General features: G+C 37.8%; 1 protein-coding gene across 1 annotated transcript; it reads right to left on the reverse strand.

Annotated features, from left to right (window-relative positions):
* Positions 1–1230, reverse strand: LOC141715558 (CASP-like protein 1). The gene is made up of 4 exons (XM_074518742.1): positions 1194–1230; positions 887–1094; positions 624–753; positions 1–335 (listed from the first exon to the last, which is right to left on the reverse strand). Exons 1-4 carry the CDS (start codon positions 1228–1230, stop codon positions 120–122), a joined length of 591 nt encoding a protein of 196 aa, XP_074374843.1. The 3' UTR covers positions 1–119.
* Positions 1231–17564: the final 16334 nt, after the last annotated feature.

Here is a 17564-nt window from a genome sequence, read left to right on the forward strand (position 1 = left end):
ATCTACATATATTATACAGAATGTGAAGATAATACAATACATAAAAGAAATTAACAAAGGGTGAGCCTAAAAACCAGGCTCGAAGATTTTAATGAGCCGTCGCTAGCATTCTCATTAATCTATCTTCGTGAAATGGTAATGATGTAAAGGATGATCAGCAATGAAAGCACAATGGAGGCGAAGATTGAGATCAAAACAGAGAATCCAACGTGTCGACAGTAAGAGTCATAGACATTGCAGATCTTCTGCCACCCTACATTTGAGTTTCCTTTGAGTCCTAAATATGCTACTTCGCCAGCTGCTCCAGTTGCCGAAGCTAAAATCCCCAATAGTAGCTGAGCACAAAATGGTTTGCCGATCAGATAATTATTTTACATAAACTGCATGTAACTGTTTACTTAACTGCTAGAAAATATGGCTAAAAGTGGCCAGTTAAAAGTGATCGTCACTAAAAATAACCGTTAATCAAAATCCTATGAAAAAATTCTATAGTGAGTGTCCGGTCATTTTATACCCCAAATGACTGAAAACGGTCACTTACGCCATAAATGTGACCGAAATTGTGGGATAATTTTATCGGTTTTTTTTGTAGTATAAGGATATCAAGATTTGTAAAAGCTTACCACGTCTATTGCAAAAACACATGACATTAACTTTGTTGATGTAGCAGATCGCTTAACAAGTGTCAAGAAAGATAGGATTGTAGTGATTATGCTGTATAAGCAAGTCACGGAGAGAGCTGCTGACGAATATCTGAAAGATTAACAATCATATATAATGTAAAAATTAAGATGGAAGTACGGTTGAAATATAATATAAAGATCTACTTAGACCTTCCTCTAACGAGTACTTCAAATGTAGGTGCAAAACAAAAATTTGTACTTACACGAAGGCTGGTGAATCAGTGAACTTGGCTGAAACAGATGCTCCATAAGGTGGGAAAGGTACCGGAATCGTCTCCGTTTGCTTACTAGTCATCAAGGCCACAAGTGAAGTTAGGGATGTTGCGAACAAGCAGACCCTCAATATCACATCATGCAACACTAATTTCTTAGTTTTTGTATTACTACCGTGAATATTTTTCTCAAGCTCAACTGCTAGCGGTTGTTGGAATTAATCTAAACTAAGTTTATATTTATTATGTTTAGTTTATTCAAATAACTAGTTTACTTTGGTTACATGTATGTATTGACCAAGTCTGGTCGTGAGAGTAGTTTTAAGAGCCTGCATTTGAATAAGTTAGTAGTGCAGAGTTTTAGTAGGAGTCAGTTTCTAGTACCTGGTTTGTAGGGAACGTGGTTAACGTTTGAGTCTCGTTTTGTATTATTTAGTAGAGCATTGCAGTCAATAAAAGTTAGTTCAGTTTCTGCATATCTGTTTCCTCAGGTTTAACGCAATACACATACAGTTATATATATATATATATATATATATCTCAAGTTGCAGGTTGTTCTTCACGTGGTATCAGAGCCAGGCCTCTGGCGGATGACAAAATATATGCCCAGGGGAACAACGATGGAAGCAGGGAAAGTAAGAGAGGGTGGAGTTGGTCTGAACTATCCGATGTTGACGCGAGAAAACTACACCGCATGGGCTATTAAGATGAAGGTGTTCATGCAAGCACATGGGGTGTGGCAAGCTATAGAACCCAAAGATCCTAAGGGGAATGTGGACGAGACCGTCGATAAACTCGCTTTAGCAGCAATCTTTCAAGGAATACCTGAGGATTTCCTCTTGTCACTTGCTGAGAAAACCACTGCTAAAGAAGCATGGGAGGCACTTAAAACTATGTGTCTCGGTGCGGAGCGTGTTAAAAGGGCAAAGGTATAAACATTGAAAGCAGATTTCGAGTCCTTGAAGATGAAAAATGGGGAGCTGCTGGACGACTTTTGCTTTAAATTGAATGGGTTAGTTGCAAACATCCGAGCTTTGGGTGAAAGTGTGGAAGAAAGCTACGTTGTGAAAAAATTATTAAGGGCAGTACCAACAAAATTTCTGCAGATAGCTTCCATAATTGAACAGTTTGGTGATCTCGAGAAAATGTCGGTAGAGGAGGCAGTCGGGTCTTTAAAGGCCCATGAAGAACGACTCAAGGGTCAGGAAGAACCTGTGGGTGGACAATTATTACTCACAGAGGATGAGTGGGTTAAGAGAGAAAAACAAGAGAGTGGTCAATTGTTGTTAACCAGAGATGAGTGGCTCAAAAGGTCTAACTCAAAGGGACGTCAAAATGGAGGTGACTATCGTGGAAAGGAAGGAGTTCGTACGGGGCGAGATAGGAGCAAAATTAGATGTTTCAACTGTCTCGCCTATGGTCACTATGCGGACGAGTGTCGAAAGCCCAAACGAGAGAAGGACCAACATGCGGAGGTCAACATGTTACAGACCACTGATGATGAACCAGCGCTGTTAATGGCAGAATGCGGACAACGAAAATTGTTTCTGAACGAAAGGAATGTAATCCCAGGTTTGATTGTAGACGGTGAAAATGGCAAAAGAGTGTCAAACATTTGGTACCTGGATAACGGCGCAAGTAATCACATGACCGGGCAAAGATTCAAATTTAGTGAGTTGGATGAGAAAGTGACAGGGGAGGTTCGTTTCGGAGACGGGTCTACGGTTGACATAAAGGGTAAAGGGACAGTGGCATTTAAATGCAAGAACGGAGAAGAAAAGATTTTTCGTGAGGTATATTACATCCCGAATCTCCGTAATAATATTATAAGTCTTGGACAACTTGCTGAGGATGGAAATAAAGTAGTGCTTAATGGGGATTGGCTCTGGATATATGATGAACGGGGAAGACTTCTTATGAGGGTCAAGAGATCAGGAAATAGATTGTATAAAATTGAACTTGAAAATCATGAATCTACTTGTTTGTTAACCAAGGTAGAGGAGACTTCTTGGCTGTGGCACAAGCGTCTGGGGCATGTTAATTTTCAGGCTTTGAGCTTCATGTCTAAGAATGAGATGGTGGAGGGTCTACCGGTTATAACTGCTCCAAAAGAACATTGTTCGGGTTGTTTGATGGCTAAACAGGTCAGGAAACCATTCCCCGCACAGTCACAATACAGAGCAAACAAAATTCTCGAGCTGATCCATGGCGATCTTTGTGGTCCAATGACACCCGAAACACCAAGTGGAAACAGGTACTTTCTTCTCCTCGTTGATGATTATACTAGATATATGTGGGTCTATATGCTCAGGGAAAATGGTGAAGCTTTTGACGCTTTCAAAAGATTTCGAGCTCTGGTAGAAAATGGGTCAGACAAGATAAAGGCATTGCGCACAGACCGCGGTGGCGAATTTTGTTCTCGGAGTTTCAACTCGTACTGTGAAGAAAACGGTATCCACATACAATATACTACCCCGTATACGCCTCAACAGAATGGCGTAGTCGAAAGGCGCAACCGTACGGTGGTAGCAATGACACGAAGTTTTCTGAAATCTATGGATTTACCGGCTTTCTTATGGGGAGAGGCAGTCAGGCACTCCGTATACATTCTGAATCGATTATCCACACGAGCACTCTCTACACAGACTCCTCATGAGGTGTTGACAGGTGAGAAGCCAAACTTTGGGCACGTAAAAATCTTTGGGTGTATTGCATATATGAAAGTTCCTTCTGTCCATACAAGAAAGTTGGATGATCGAAGTCGGACTGTAATTAATCTTGGTAGAGAGGCTGGCACAAAAGGATATAGACTATATGATCCTTTGACCAAGCAAATTTTAATAAGACGAGATGTCGTATTCGATGAGAAGGCGAGATGGTCATTGAACCAGGTAGAAAATTATACAACAGCTCATCATGGGAATTATACTCTATTTGACAAAGCACTTGGCGAGATGGGCGGTACAGAATTCGGTGCAGAGTATAACACTCCAATGCAGTCACGGTACACTGGAGGTGGGAGTATAAATTCAATAGAGGCAACAAGTTCAGATCACAACACTAGTTCTGATCAAAACGCTCTGCAGTCTATAACATCCTCGATGGGTAGTGAAAATCAGAGTTCAGAAAGCAGCCAACCACGAAAACTACGATTATTGAGTGAACTGTACGATGAAACAGAGGAAGTGGAGCTGTCAGATGAATTATTACTGATGGGTGTGGATGAACCTGTCAACTACGGCCAAGCAACAAAGAAAAGGGAATGGAGAGAAGCAATGGAAAGAGAGATAGAAGCTATTGAAAGAAATCAGACATGGACCCTCACTAAGCTGCCTGATGGACAAAAGACGATTGACCTAAAATGGATATTCAAGGCTAAGCGAGACACTGGTGGGAACATAGTAAAGTATAAAGCTCGAGTCGTCGTAAAAGGTTATGTGCAAGAGCGGGGTGTTGACTTTGATGAGATTTTTGCCCCGGTGACACGACTTGAAACGGTCAGGCTCCTTCTCGCATTGGCTGCTAAAAATGGATGGGAAATCCACCATTTAGACGTAAAGTCGGCTTTTCTGAACGGTGAACTAAGTGAAACAGTGTATGTCTCACAGCCAGAAGGATTTATAAAGAAAGGTCAGGAGCACTTAGTTTATAAATTGAGCAAAGCCTTGTATGGTCTTCGACAGGCCCCAAGGGCTTGGTATTCAAAACTGAATAAGTGCCTTGAAGGGATGGGTCTGACTAGATGCCCTTACGAGCATGCCGTGTATACGAGGCGGGAAGGAAATGAAAGCCTGGTCGTTGTTGTTTACGTTGATGATCTTCTAATAACGGGAACGAGCACAGCAGGCATAAAGAAATTCAAGCAACAAATGGAGCAACATTTCGAGATGAGTGATCTTGGTTTGTTGTCTTACTATCTGGGAATTCAGGTGACACAGGGGGAAGGCTTCGTGGAGCTCAAACAATCTGCATATGCGAATAAGATTCTTGAGAAGGCTGGTATGGCAGGATGTAACCCAACAAAGTATCCGATGGACCCAAAATTGGTGCTTACAAAAGATCCTCATGGAAAGGCTGTTGACTCAACAAAGTATAAGAGTTTGGTGGGAGGCCTTCGATACTTAGTTCATACCAGGCCGGATATAGCTTTTCCGGTTGGTATAGTGAGTCGTTATATGGAACGACCCACAGTTCTGCATCTCAACGCTGTTAAACGAGTATTACGTTATATAAAGGGTACAACTAATTATGGCTTGATGTACAGCAAGAACAGCGGCAACAATGAACTCACAGGGTACTCGGACAGTGATTTGGCAGGACACATTGACGACAGAAGAAGCACAGGGGGGGTTGTTTTCTATCTAAATGAAAGTATCATTACATGGGTCTCTCAGAAGCAGAAATACGTGGCTCTATCCTCCTGTGAAGCGGAGTTCATGGCAGCCACGGTGGCTGCCTGTCAGGGTATATGGCTGAAGAACTTGTTGGCAGCAGTTGCAGGTAAAGACCCAGGTCCAGTGCTATTGTATGTCGACAATAAATCAGCTATAAACCTAGCCAAAAATCCAGTGTTTCACGGTCGATCGAAACACATTGACATACGTTATCATTTCATCAGAGATTGTGTGGAACGCGAAGACATTAAACTGGAGTATGTGAAAACGCAGGAACAACGAGCTGATACGCTCACTAAAGCATTGCCTATCGTTAAGTTTGAGAAGATGCGGAGTCTCCTGGGTGTCAAAAATTTGTCTGAAATAAACTAGTTTAGATTAAGGGGGAGTTTGTTGGAATTAATCTAAACTAAGTTTATATTTATTATGTTTAGTTTATTTAAATAACTAGTTTACTTTGGTTACATGTATGTATTGACCAAGTCTGGTCGTGAGAGTAGTTTTAGGAGCCTGCATTTGAATAAGTTAGGAGTGCAGAGTTTTAGTAGGAGTCAGTTTCTAGTACCTGGTTTGTAGGGAACGTGGTTAACGTTTGAGTCTCGTTTTGTATTATTTAGTAGAGCATTGCAGTCAATAAAAGTTAGTTCAGTTTCTGCATATCTGTTTCCTCAGGTTTAACGCAATACACATACAGTTATATATATATATATATATATATATATATATATATATCTCAAGTTGCAGGTTGTTCTTCAGCGGTGAGGATTCGGGATTGATTGAGGCCATTGAAATCGATTTATGTATAGCCTTAATTGGTTAAAGATATGAATGTATATATGTTATCTGATGAGTTGATGAGGTTGAGAAGATTTGTGAATAACTTGGAGCTATTGGGATCACTATTTATAGGAGTTCTCCAGGGTGTTAAAAATCCCAGAAAATAGACAGACAGCTCAAGTACTTTGACTGTTGTTCATGTTAAATAGTTTAAACAAGAACACGAGTCAATTTTATGAGTCCGATAATCTGATGCATGGTTAAATCGCACTTGAGTAAAATATTAGTATTCGCTTGCGGCAGCTGCACGTACTGTTTTATTCAAGTGTTTCCTTCATTTCTTTGTAATGTCGTGTAATCAAACCCTAAAAATAAATATCACGTTTCATATGGTTTGGAAACCTAAAAATAAATTTCTTATGAATAAGTACCGTATAGATAATTATAATTTATCTCCAAGTTAGTGAAAATTTTAATAAAATAAATTTAAAAATATATATTAAATGCAATTATCTTAATTTATGAATGTTAAATTAAATAAATATTTAAAAATATATTTATTTAAAATTAAAATTATAAAAAAGTGAAAATATCAAATAAGTTAAAAAAAATGTTGTTATCAACTTTTTATCTTATTATAAGATATAAACTATACTGGGTTAACTGACGCTCTTAAATAAGTTTTTATAAACATATAAGAGATTAGTAACTTATAAGCGGCAGGAAAGTTTTATATATTAATAGCCATTTATTAATAAAAATACTCATAACACCACATTATTTTGTTAAAAAAATTCATAGCCAATTTGATACATTTATCATTATTACTTATAATACATTACCCTCGATGCCTCCCAATCTAATAATTAAGATACCATAAAACATTTATTTAAATAGCTAAATCAAAATTAACACATTGGCACAACACATGCAATAATATAATTAATTAAATTCCAAAATTTTGATTCACTACAAGAAATTTGCCCATTTGCGACGGAATTTTTATACTACAATTCATCGCAATTGGCCCAATTGCGACGGAAAATATTCGACATTTTTGCTCAAGTCTTAAGTTCAGATTTTCGTCACAAATAACAATTTCGTCATAAGTATCAATTATATCGCAAGTTCCAATTTTATCACAAGTACATATTTCGTCATAAGTAATCATTTCGTCACAAAGTTAAGAAAAACGTCGCAAGTAAAGGAAGTGGAGCCCACCTTGGATAAAATAAAACATAAATTAACGACGCAACTATACGTCGTAAATTAGTAACTTCTGACAAATAAGAATGTCGTATATTAGGAGTTGGGGCCAACTTACGACGAATTATGTGATGAACAACCGTCTTAAGTTTATAATTACAGAGTAGCCAAATTCTAATTTTTCAGTATCCAGCCATTTTCGGCTTCCAATTTAAATTCTAAACCTGTCAAAGTCTAATGCAATCACAAACTCTAAACCTGCCAAAGTCTAATTTCATTTCCGGCAAGAAGTAGTAAAGCAGCCATATCAAAAAATGTACAAGAACTACAAACATTGGACAAACAGTAAATGATAAAAGCCAGAGACAGATCTCATATGATCTGGAGAGAAAACCTATATAAAAATTAATCTACCGACATGTCTACTTCTGAATAAGCGATCTCAAGATGGGCTTGCTCGGCTTCCTGAACTTCTTTCTTAGTCTTCCTGCCTTTCTTACACTTGTAGTACACGCTCATGAAGGTTCCGACGGCTCCATACTTCCTCCTACACTGCTCATTAAGCCCAGAATCTAACATCTTCCAGAAACTCTTCTCATTAAGCTCTAACACGGCATACTGTGGCTGTAATGTACATAAAATTTTATATATTTTGAATAATATTAATAATTTAATAATAATAATAATTAAATAATAATAATAATAATAATAACAAAATAGAAGTAGATTAGAATAAGAATTAGTGATTAAGTATATTGATCATTTAGAAAAGGAAAAGGATTGATAATAGAAATTTTATTTATTAAAATTCTATTAGTTGTAGGACATTAGTGCACCCCTGTATATAAACATAGATGGAGTTGTTATAATAAAACCCTAAAATTGCATGTGGATAATGAAAACATAGGCGCCGAGTTGGTTCGTGGTTCACTCTGTTTCTTTTTCATATCAACGACGAGAACAGGTACTACTATTACTACTAATATAGTATTGTGTAATTAATTAAATAATATAATGCTAGTTGTGCAGATTCTTTATTACGATTATAGCATTAATTGAAATCTTCATTAGCATGACATGTGATTTTCATAACTGGTACATGATGTATTACAAGTTGTAATATTAGAGTATTAAAAATTGAAAAGCCTTAGCATTAATGTAAGTTATGATGATACTATTTTATTAACTTAAAAGGGTGTTGCGTGTGTGTTTATGCCTTGAAATCAGGACATTAGTTTTGTAAGGTTGGAGTCAAAATCATGTTTTAAGTGTTAAAAATATATTCTATTTGATGGTAATAAATCCAACGAATTTGCAGCACAGTGACATGAATTGGCTTAGCATTCAGATTGGCGAGTTGATTAAATAATAATATAAAGGTTATGTTTCATAATCCATGAGTGAAGTCATAGTTGTACATGTGTTTAGCCTTTCTAGAGAGAGTATTATTTATACTTTATTAGAAAACAACGAGGAGGTATTTTAATTACATCAGTTTAGTTATAAAATAAAATCTTATAATTAAATAAGGGAGTTATAAAATTTTGTTAGTGCTGTAATTTATATTGTCAATATGTTATATAGTGTAGTCCTATAATATAATTATAATTGTGATAATTTTAACTTATAACTTTTAAAATAGATTGGGGCAATAATTTAGCGGTGTCGTTTGCAGATTTCATTAGTACTAGAGTTTGCAATATTCGAGGTACGGATTCTATCCCCCTTTTATTCAGCGCTACTCATCTTAGAATTGAATATCTCTGATTCACTCAATTCCATATTTTATTTGCTCCGTTAATATTATCTGATCATTTTGACTTTCGAAAATTATTTTAAAATTTGATTTGGAAAATTTTAGATATCTGTTTATGCGATTTTCAAAAATTATTTATGACACCCTTTGTTTTGGAAATCTAAATTACTTATATCAGGTGATTTTAAATTTTGCGAGAATATTTATTTTGAACCCTTAGCGTGATATAGGGTATACCGAGTTAACCAGCTGTAGGGGTACTACAGCCATGTCATTGCGGCACCAGTGACATGACACTTCCGTGACAGTGTGATTGGTCATGGCGTATCCTTCTGTTAGCTCTCGGGAGGAGCTTTTGCGTATTTGATATTTGTTCAGGATATGTGGGTGCACCCAGAGTTTGATTTGTGATTTGATTTATGGTGACGTTGTATATGTCGTACACGTTATCCATTTTGTTGCACGCATTAGGTACCCTATGATGTGTATATTTGTATCTGTTCTGATCTCGGTATGAAATATCCTAGCCCCTCGTTGCTTCAGCCTTACTTATTTTTAAAGTTGTTGTTTTATTATAAATTGCTGATTATTTATTTCTGATCTTTTCTTTTATAAATTGTATTCCAAATCCGTACTGGGCGTTTGGCTCATGCCGTATTCTTTTTCTGACAGGTGCTTAGGGGGATCTGGGACTGTGTGAATGGAGAGCTCCCTTTATTTCGTTTTTAGGATTTCAGACTTCTATCATTATTGAGATATAATTACTTATTAAAGATTTCAGCGTTTATATATTTGGTTTAGACATTTTGGAGATTTAATATTATTTTGGAGATTTTAGACTGTTTAATTTTTTTTATTTAGAGATATATTAGTGCTCTATTCGCAGGTTTATGGATTATAAGTAATATTTCCCTTCTATTTTAAGAAGGGGGTGTTACAGAGATGGCATCAGAGCTTAGGTTCTTTCTTGTAGAAAACCTACTTAGGTTGACCTGTGAGTTTGGGTAGACGATAGGATGGGTGTTCCATTTAATTTTGTTTCATTCTGCTCCTTATCATTTAATTCTGCTTCATCATTCTAAAATCTGTTTATAACTGCTTCATCATATTTATTCTCGTAATCTTCATTTGTTCGCTATCTTATATTGTAGATGCCTCCTAGACGTGATCCTTTTCACATTGACCCCGCTCAGCTTATTGAGATGATAGGGCAAGCAGTGGCTCAGGCTGTATAGCAGGCTTTGGTAAACCAAGGAAATCAGAATGGCGAGGGAAATCAGAATGGAGAAGGAAATCAGAATGGAGAGGGAAATCAGAATGGACATGAAAATCATAATGGCAATGGGAACCAGAATCAGAATGGTCAGGGCCATCAGCTGGAGCCGTTTGTATGGTTGGAGAGGTTTGTGAAGCAGAAACCGGATTCTTTTAGTGCAGCACCGACTCCCATTGATGCTGAAAATTGGATTGTTCATCTCGAGAAGATTTTTGATGCACTGGGTTGTGATGAGATTCAGAAGGTCAGGTTAGCTGTGTATAAGTTGGAGGGCGATGCTCAAAGGTGGTGGAGAGGAGTGAAAGCTACTAAAGGGGAGCAGTATGCAGAGGCTTTGGAATGGCAGGGATTCAAGGAAGTATTCTATGAGCAGTACTTCTCTAATGCTGATAGGGAGGCTTATTTGAGGGAATTTCATTCTATTATGCAGCACCAGGATGAGAGCATTACTGATTATATGGCAAGGTTTATAAGATTGGCTGGATTTGCTGGGACAGTTGCAGGGACTGCTGCGCAGCAGGCTGATAAATTTAAATGGGGTTTGAAGTCTCATCTGAGGGGTTCCATAATTTCTTTTAAATTTGATAATGTGGCAGAGGCGGCTGATGCAGCAAAGGATGTTGAGAAGGAGCGCATAGATTTCAGGACTTCCAGGTCTAACAGTGGTAGTAAGAGGACTAGGGATGATCAGGGTTTTGCACAGGGTAGACAGTGGTATGGAGGTCAGAATGGTCAGCAGGGACAGTGGCGCAGACAGAATCAGAATAGGGGTGGTCAGTCATTCCATGGCCGGAATCAGTATGTTGGTCAGAATCAGAATCAGCAGTTTTAGCGATAGAAGCAGCCTAGACAGTGGCAGAATCGTCATCAGGGACAGAGCCGTTACTCAGTGTATGGGGGAAACCCCAATATGATTCCAGTGGCTCCTTGTGCTACATGTGGTGGACATCATCCAGATAGAGCTTGTTACAGACAGACTGGGGCTTGTTTCTTGTGTGGTAGCATGTCCCATAAGGCAAGGGATTGCACAGTGTCACGCAACCCTGGTGGAGGAGGAGCTGGCGGTGGTAGTGGCAGTGGAAGTCAGCAGAATTCTACATCCAGAGTGTTTGCATTGACTGCAAATCAAGCAGCAGCTAATTCAGGTACCGTTTCAGGAACACTTCTTATTGGTAGACGTGATGCTTATGTGTTATTTGATACTGGTTCGACCCATTCTGTTGTGTTTTTATCGTTTGTTCGTCATCTAGGCGTTGCACCTTCATTATTATATCCTCATATATCTATTTCTACCCCGATGGGGAATTCTGTTGTTATTTCTGATGTGTATCGAGAGTGTCTGATAGCTGTTGGAGATAGAAGTTGTAAGGTTAACTTGCTTCCCATGGAGATGCATGACTTTGACATTATTTTGGGCATGGATTGGTTGAGTGAACATCGTGCCACAATTGATTGTCAAGGAAAAAGGGTGATCTTTGGGGATGCAGATAAACCAGAATTTGTATACCAAGGGTCTCAGCTGAAGGGGGATGTTAAGTTAATTTCTGCTCTAAAGGCGAGTAAATTGCTGTCTAAGGGTTGTGATGGCTACCTTGCTTTCGTGAAGGATACATCGAAGGATGAACCTCGCATCGAGGATTATCCAGTTGTGAGGGAGTATGAAGATGTGTTCCCCGATGAGCTACCAGGTTTGCCACCACATAGAGAGGTGGAGTTTACTATTGAACTTGTTCCAGGTGCCGAGCCTATTTCTAAGGCGCCTTATCGAATGGCACCACTTGAGTTGCAAGAATTGAAGGAGCAGTTGCAAGAGTTGTTGGATAGAGGATTTATTAGGCCAAGTGTGTCTCCATGGGGCGCTCCTGTGTTGTTTGTGAAGAAGAAGGATGGTTCTATGAGATTGTGCATTGACTACAGGGAGTTGAATAAGGTGACTGTCAGAAACAGGTATCCTTTGCCACGCATTGATGACTTGTTTGATCAGTTACAAGGGGCGAAGTACTTTTCGAAGATAGATTTGAGATCTGGTTACCATCAGTTACGAGTTAGGGAGGAAGACATTCCGAAGACTGCATTTCGCACTCGTTATGGTCATTATGAGTTTCTCGTGATGTCCTTTGGGTTGACGAATGCACCAGCGGTATTTATGGATTTGATGAATCGGGTCTTTCATGATTATCTGGATAAATTCGTGGTGGTCTTCATCGATGATATCTTGGTATACTCTAGGAGCAGAGAGGAGCATGAGGAGCATTTACGTACTGTACTTGAAATTTTGAGGGAGAGGAAGTTGTTTGCAAAATTTTCCAAGTGTGAACTCTGGTTGGAGGAAGTGGCATTCTTGGGGCATATTGTATCTGGTAGGGGCATTGAGTTGGATCCTGCGAAAGTCGAGGCTATTACTAATTGGCCCAGACCTAGCAATGTGACGGAGGTAAGGAGTTTCTTGGGTTTGGCAGGCTACTACAGGCGTTTTGTGGAAGGTTTATCTTCCATAGCTTTACCATTGACTCAGCTAATGAGGAAGGGAATTAAATTCGAGTGGAATGATGATCGTGAGAAGAGCTTTCAAGAGTTAAAGAAGAGGTTGGTGTCAGCTCCAATACTTGTGTTGCCATCAGGGAGTGGAGGTTTTCAGGTGTATAGTGATGCTTCTAAGAGAGGATTAGGGTGTGTTCTTATGCAACATGGGAAAGTAATTTCTTACGCTTCTAGGCAGCTTAAACCATATGAGGTGAATTATCCTACCCATGACTTGGAGTTAGCAGCAGTGGTCTTTGCTTTGAAGATCTGGAGACACTATCTTTATGGAGAGACTTGTGACATCTTTACTGATCACAAGAGTCTCAAATACATCTTTACTCAGAAGGAGCTTAACATGAGGCAGCGGAGGTGGCTTGAACTTCTTAAGGATTATGATGCAAATATTCAGTACCATCCGGGGAAGGCGAATGTAGTGGCAGACGCTCTTAGTAGGAAGAACTAGGGAATGTTGCATCTCTCATTACTCAGCCGCACCTTATTTCAGATTTGGAGCGCTTGGGTGTTGAGTTGTATGTTAGAGGATCAAGTGGTAGCATTGCAAATTTGAAAGTGGAACCGAATCTTGTTTCAAGGGTTAAGGAAGCTCAGAAGAGTGATACAGGTTTGGAAGCTATTAGATCCGAGGTGGCAGGTGGAAAGCAAACACAATTTCATGTCGATGATGAGGGTGTGATGTGGTTGGGTAGTAAATTGTGCGTGCCCGCAGACCTGACGATTCGTGAGGAAATTTTGAAGGAGGCTCATAGTTCTTCATTTTCTATTCATCCAGGTTCCACCAAGATGTATGGAGATTTAAAGAAGCATTTCTGGTGGAGTGGAATGAAGGGAGATATAGCAGAATTTGTGGGAAAATGTCTTACATGTCAACAAGTGAAGATAGACCATCAGAGGCCTAGTGGATTGTTGCAACAGCTAGATATTCCAGTTTGGAAGTGGGAAAACATTACTATGGATTTTGTAACTCATTTGCCGAGGACTTTCAAGAAGAATGATGTTATATGGGTGGTGGTTGATAGACTCACTAAGTCCGCTCACTTCTTGCCTATTAAAGAGACTACTCCTGTTCATGAGTTGACAGAGATTTTTTAGCGAGATATTGTTAGACTTCATGGTGTGCCGGTGTCGATAGTTTCTGACAGGGATACGAGATTTACATCGCGTTTTTGGAAGGGATTCCAGCAGGCTTGGGGTACGAGGCTTAATTTTAGTACAGCTTATCATCCGCAGACCGATGGACAGTCAGAGAGGACGATTCAGATATTGGAGGATATGTTGAGGGCTTGCGCGTTAGAGTGGACGGGTGATTGGGATAAATACTTGTATCTTGTCGAGTTTGCGTACAATAATAGTTGGCACTCGAGTATTGGTATGCCACCATTTGAGGCTCTGTATGGTAGGAGATGTAGGGCACCATCTTGTTGGGATGAGGTTGGTGAGAGAGTCATTGAAGGGCCAGAGTTGGTTAGAATCACTAATGAGAAGGTAGAGAAAGTTAAAGAAAGTTTGAAGGAAGCTCGATCTCGTCAAAAGAGTTACGCGGACCAACATAGGAAGTTTGGGGGATTTGAGCCAGGTGATCATGTGTTCTTGAAGGTATCTCCTTGTAAGGGTGTTAAGCGTTTTGGTATGAAGGGAAAACTTAGTCCGAGATATGTTGGACCTTTTGATGTTATGGAGAAAGTGGGGGAAGTGTCTTATAGAGTTGCGTTGCCGCCACAACTATCTCATGTACATAATGTATTTCATGTGTCAGTTTTGAGGGGCTACAAATATCATCCATTACACGTGGTTCAATATCCATTACATAAGATTAGAGAGGATCTTTCTTGTGAAGAAGAGGCTGAGGCTATCTTAGCTCGAGAGGAGCGAGTTTTGAGGAGGAATACCATTCCATTTGTGAAAGTTTTGTGGAAAAATCATTCTGAGAGAGGCAACTTGGGATTTAGAGGAGTCTATTCGTGAGAAATATCCGTATTTATTCGATTAAGGTACGAGTATTTAGTTTTGTTTGATTCCGGGGACGGAATCCATTTTTAAGGGGGTATATCTGTAATGTACATAAAATTTTATATATTTTGAATAATATTAATAATTTAATAATAATAATAATTAAATAATAATAATAATAATAATAACAAAATAGAAGTAGATTAGAATAAGAATTAGTGATTAAATATATTGATCATTTAGAAAAGGAAAAGGATTGATAATAGAAATTTTATTTATTAAAATTCTATTAGTTGTAGGACATTAGTGCACCCCTGTATATAAACATAGATGGAGTTGTTATAATAAAACCCTAAAATTGCATGTGGAGAATGAAAACATAGGCGCCGAGTTGGTTCGTGGTTCACTCTGTTTCTTTTTCATATCAACGACGAGAACAGGTACTACTATTACTACTAATATAGTATTGTGTAATTAATTAAATAATATAATGCTAGTTGTGCAGATTCTTTATTACGATTATAGCATTAATTGAAATCTTCATTAGCATGACATGTGATTTTCATGACTGGTACATGATGTATTACAAGTTGTAATATTAGAGTATTAAAAATTGAAAAGCCTTAGCATTAATGTAAGTTATGATGATACTATTTTATTAACTTAAAAGGGTGTTGCGTGTGTGTTTATGCCTTGAAATCAGGACATTAGTTTTGTAAGGTTGGAGTCAAAATCATGTTTTAAGTGTTAAAAATATATTCTATTTGATGGTAATAAATCCAACGAATATGCAGCACAGTGACATGAATTGGCTTAGCATTCAGATTGGCGAGTTGATTAAATAATAATATAAAGGTTATGTTTCATAATCCAGGAGTGAAGTCATAGTTGTACATGTGTTTAGCCTTTCTAGAGAGAGTATTATTTATACTTTATTTGAAAACAACGAGGAGGTATTTTAATTACATCAGTTTAGTTATAAAATAAAATCTTATAATTAAATAAGGGAGTTATAAAATTTTGTTAGTGCTGTAATTTATATTGTCAATATGTTATATAGTGTAGTCCTATAATATAATTATAATTGTGATAATTTTAACTTATAACTTTTAAAATAGATTGGGGCAATAATTTAGCGGTGTCGTTTGCAGATTTCATTAGTACTAGAGTTTGCAATATTCGAGGTACAGATTCTATCCCCTTTTTATTCAGCGCTACTCATCTTAGAATTGAATATCTCTGATTCACTCAATTCCATATTTTATTTGCTCCGTTAATATTATCTGATCATTTTGACTTTCGAAAATTATTTTAAAATTTGATTTGGAAAATTTTAGATATCTGTTTATGCGATTTTCAAAAATTATTTATGACACCCTTTGTTTTGGAAATCTGAATTACTTATATCAGGTGATTTTAAATTTTGCGAGAATATTTATTTTGAACCCTTAGCGTGATATAGGGTATACCGAGTTAACCAGCTGTAGAAGTACTACAGCCATGTCATTGCGGCACCAGTGACATGACACTTCCGTGACAGTGTGATTGGTCACGGCGTATCCTTCTGTTAGCTCTCGGGAGGAGCTTTTGCGCATTTGATATTTGTTCAGGATACGTGGGTGCACCCAGAGTTTGATTTGTGATTTGATTTATGGTGACGTTGTATATGCCGTACACGTTATCCATTTTGTTGCACGCATTAGGTACCCTATGATGTGTGTATTTGTATCTGTTCTGATCTCGGTATGAAATATCCTAGCCCCTCGTTGCTTCAGCCTTACTTATTTTTAAAGTTGTTGTTTTATTATAAATTGCTGATTATTTATTTCTGATCTTTTGTTTTATAAATTGTATTCTGAATCCGTACTGGGCGTTTGGCTCATGCCGTATTCTTTTTCTGGCAGGTGCTTAGGGGGATCTGGGACTGTGTGAATGGAGAGCTCCCTTTATTTCGTTATTAGGATTTCAGACTTCTATCATTATTGAGATATAATTACTTATTAGAGATTTCAGCGTTTATATATTTGGTTTAGACATTTTGGAGATTTAATATTATTTTGGAGATTTTAGACTGTTTAATTTTTTTTTATTTAGAGATATATTAGTGCTCTATTCGCAGATTTATGGATTATAAGTAATATTTCCCTTTTATTTTAAGAAGGGGGTGTTACAGTGGCCGGAATCCATGATTTTCAATCAACTAGCTCACCAAGCGGTGCATACCCTCTGCACCATCGAACTCCTCGCCCCTTAAGACGGGTCCAGGAGCGTAGTAGACTCCAACATCTGTGTACATCTGAGCAGCTTGTATCCCCCTGTCTTTGATGTAGCTCAAATCCTGGTAAGCATCACATGCAGAGTTTATAAGAAAAAGAGGCATTTAAATATGTTACACGACGTACTGTGGATAGAAACACTGCAAAACAAAAAGAACAAACATATTAGGAATAAAAATTATACAAATGAATTTAAGTGATACTAATTCTATGTACAACCAGTGCTAGAGAGATTACATATAATTTAACAATTCTATCATCCAAATTTGCATAGTTGTATTCCTGCAATTAAAAAAATATGATCTGCATACTTACTACACATCGCACTTTATATTTGTCATCGACAAGGATATCTGCTGCGTGTTTTTATATTCCTAAAATCACAAAAACATGGTATTACAATATATACACTGAATTCATTAGAATTTATATTTGAATTGATTAGTAAGTGATACCTAAGAATACTGACAATTGATATAGTCTGGTCACTTTT

The sequence above is a fragment of the Apium graveolens genome, chromosome 1 (assembly GCF_009905375.1).
Source record: "Apium graveolens cultivar Ventura chromosome 1, ASM990537v1, whole genome shotgun sequence".
Lineage (NCBI taxonomy): Eukaryota > Viridiplantae > Streptophyta > Magnoliopsida > Apiales > Apiaceae > Apium > Apium graveolens.

Bases quoted from the DNA above. Each gene is read 5' to 3' on its own strand.
- LOC141715558 (XM_074518742.1), bottom strand. From the start codon at position 1,230: ATGCAGGCTCTTAAAACTACTCTCACGACCAGACTTG. The intron at 1,095-1,193 runs GTCAATACATAC...AACCGCTAGCAG, and splicing joins TACTCTCACGACCAGACTTG to TTGAGCTTGAGAAAAATATT. The intron at 336-623 runs GTAAGCTTTTAC...TTTTGTGCTCAG, and splicing joins GTGTTTTTGCAATAGACGTG to CTACTATTGGGGATTTTAGC.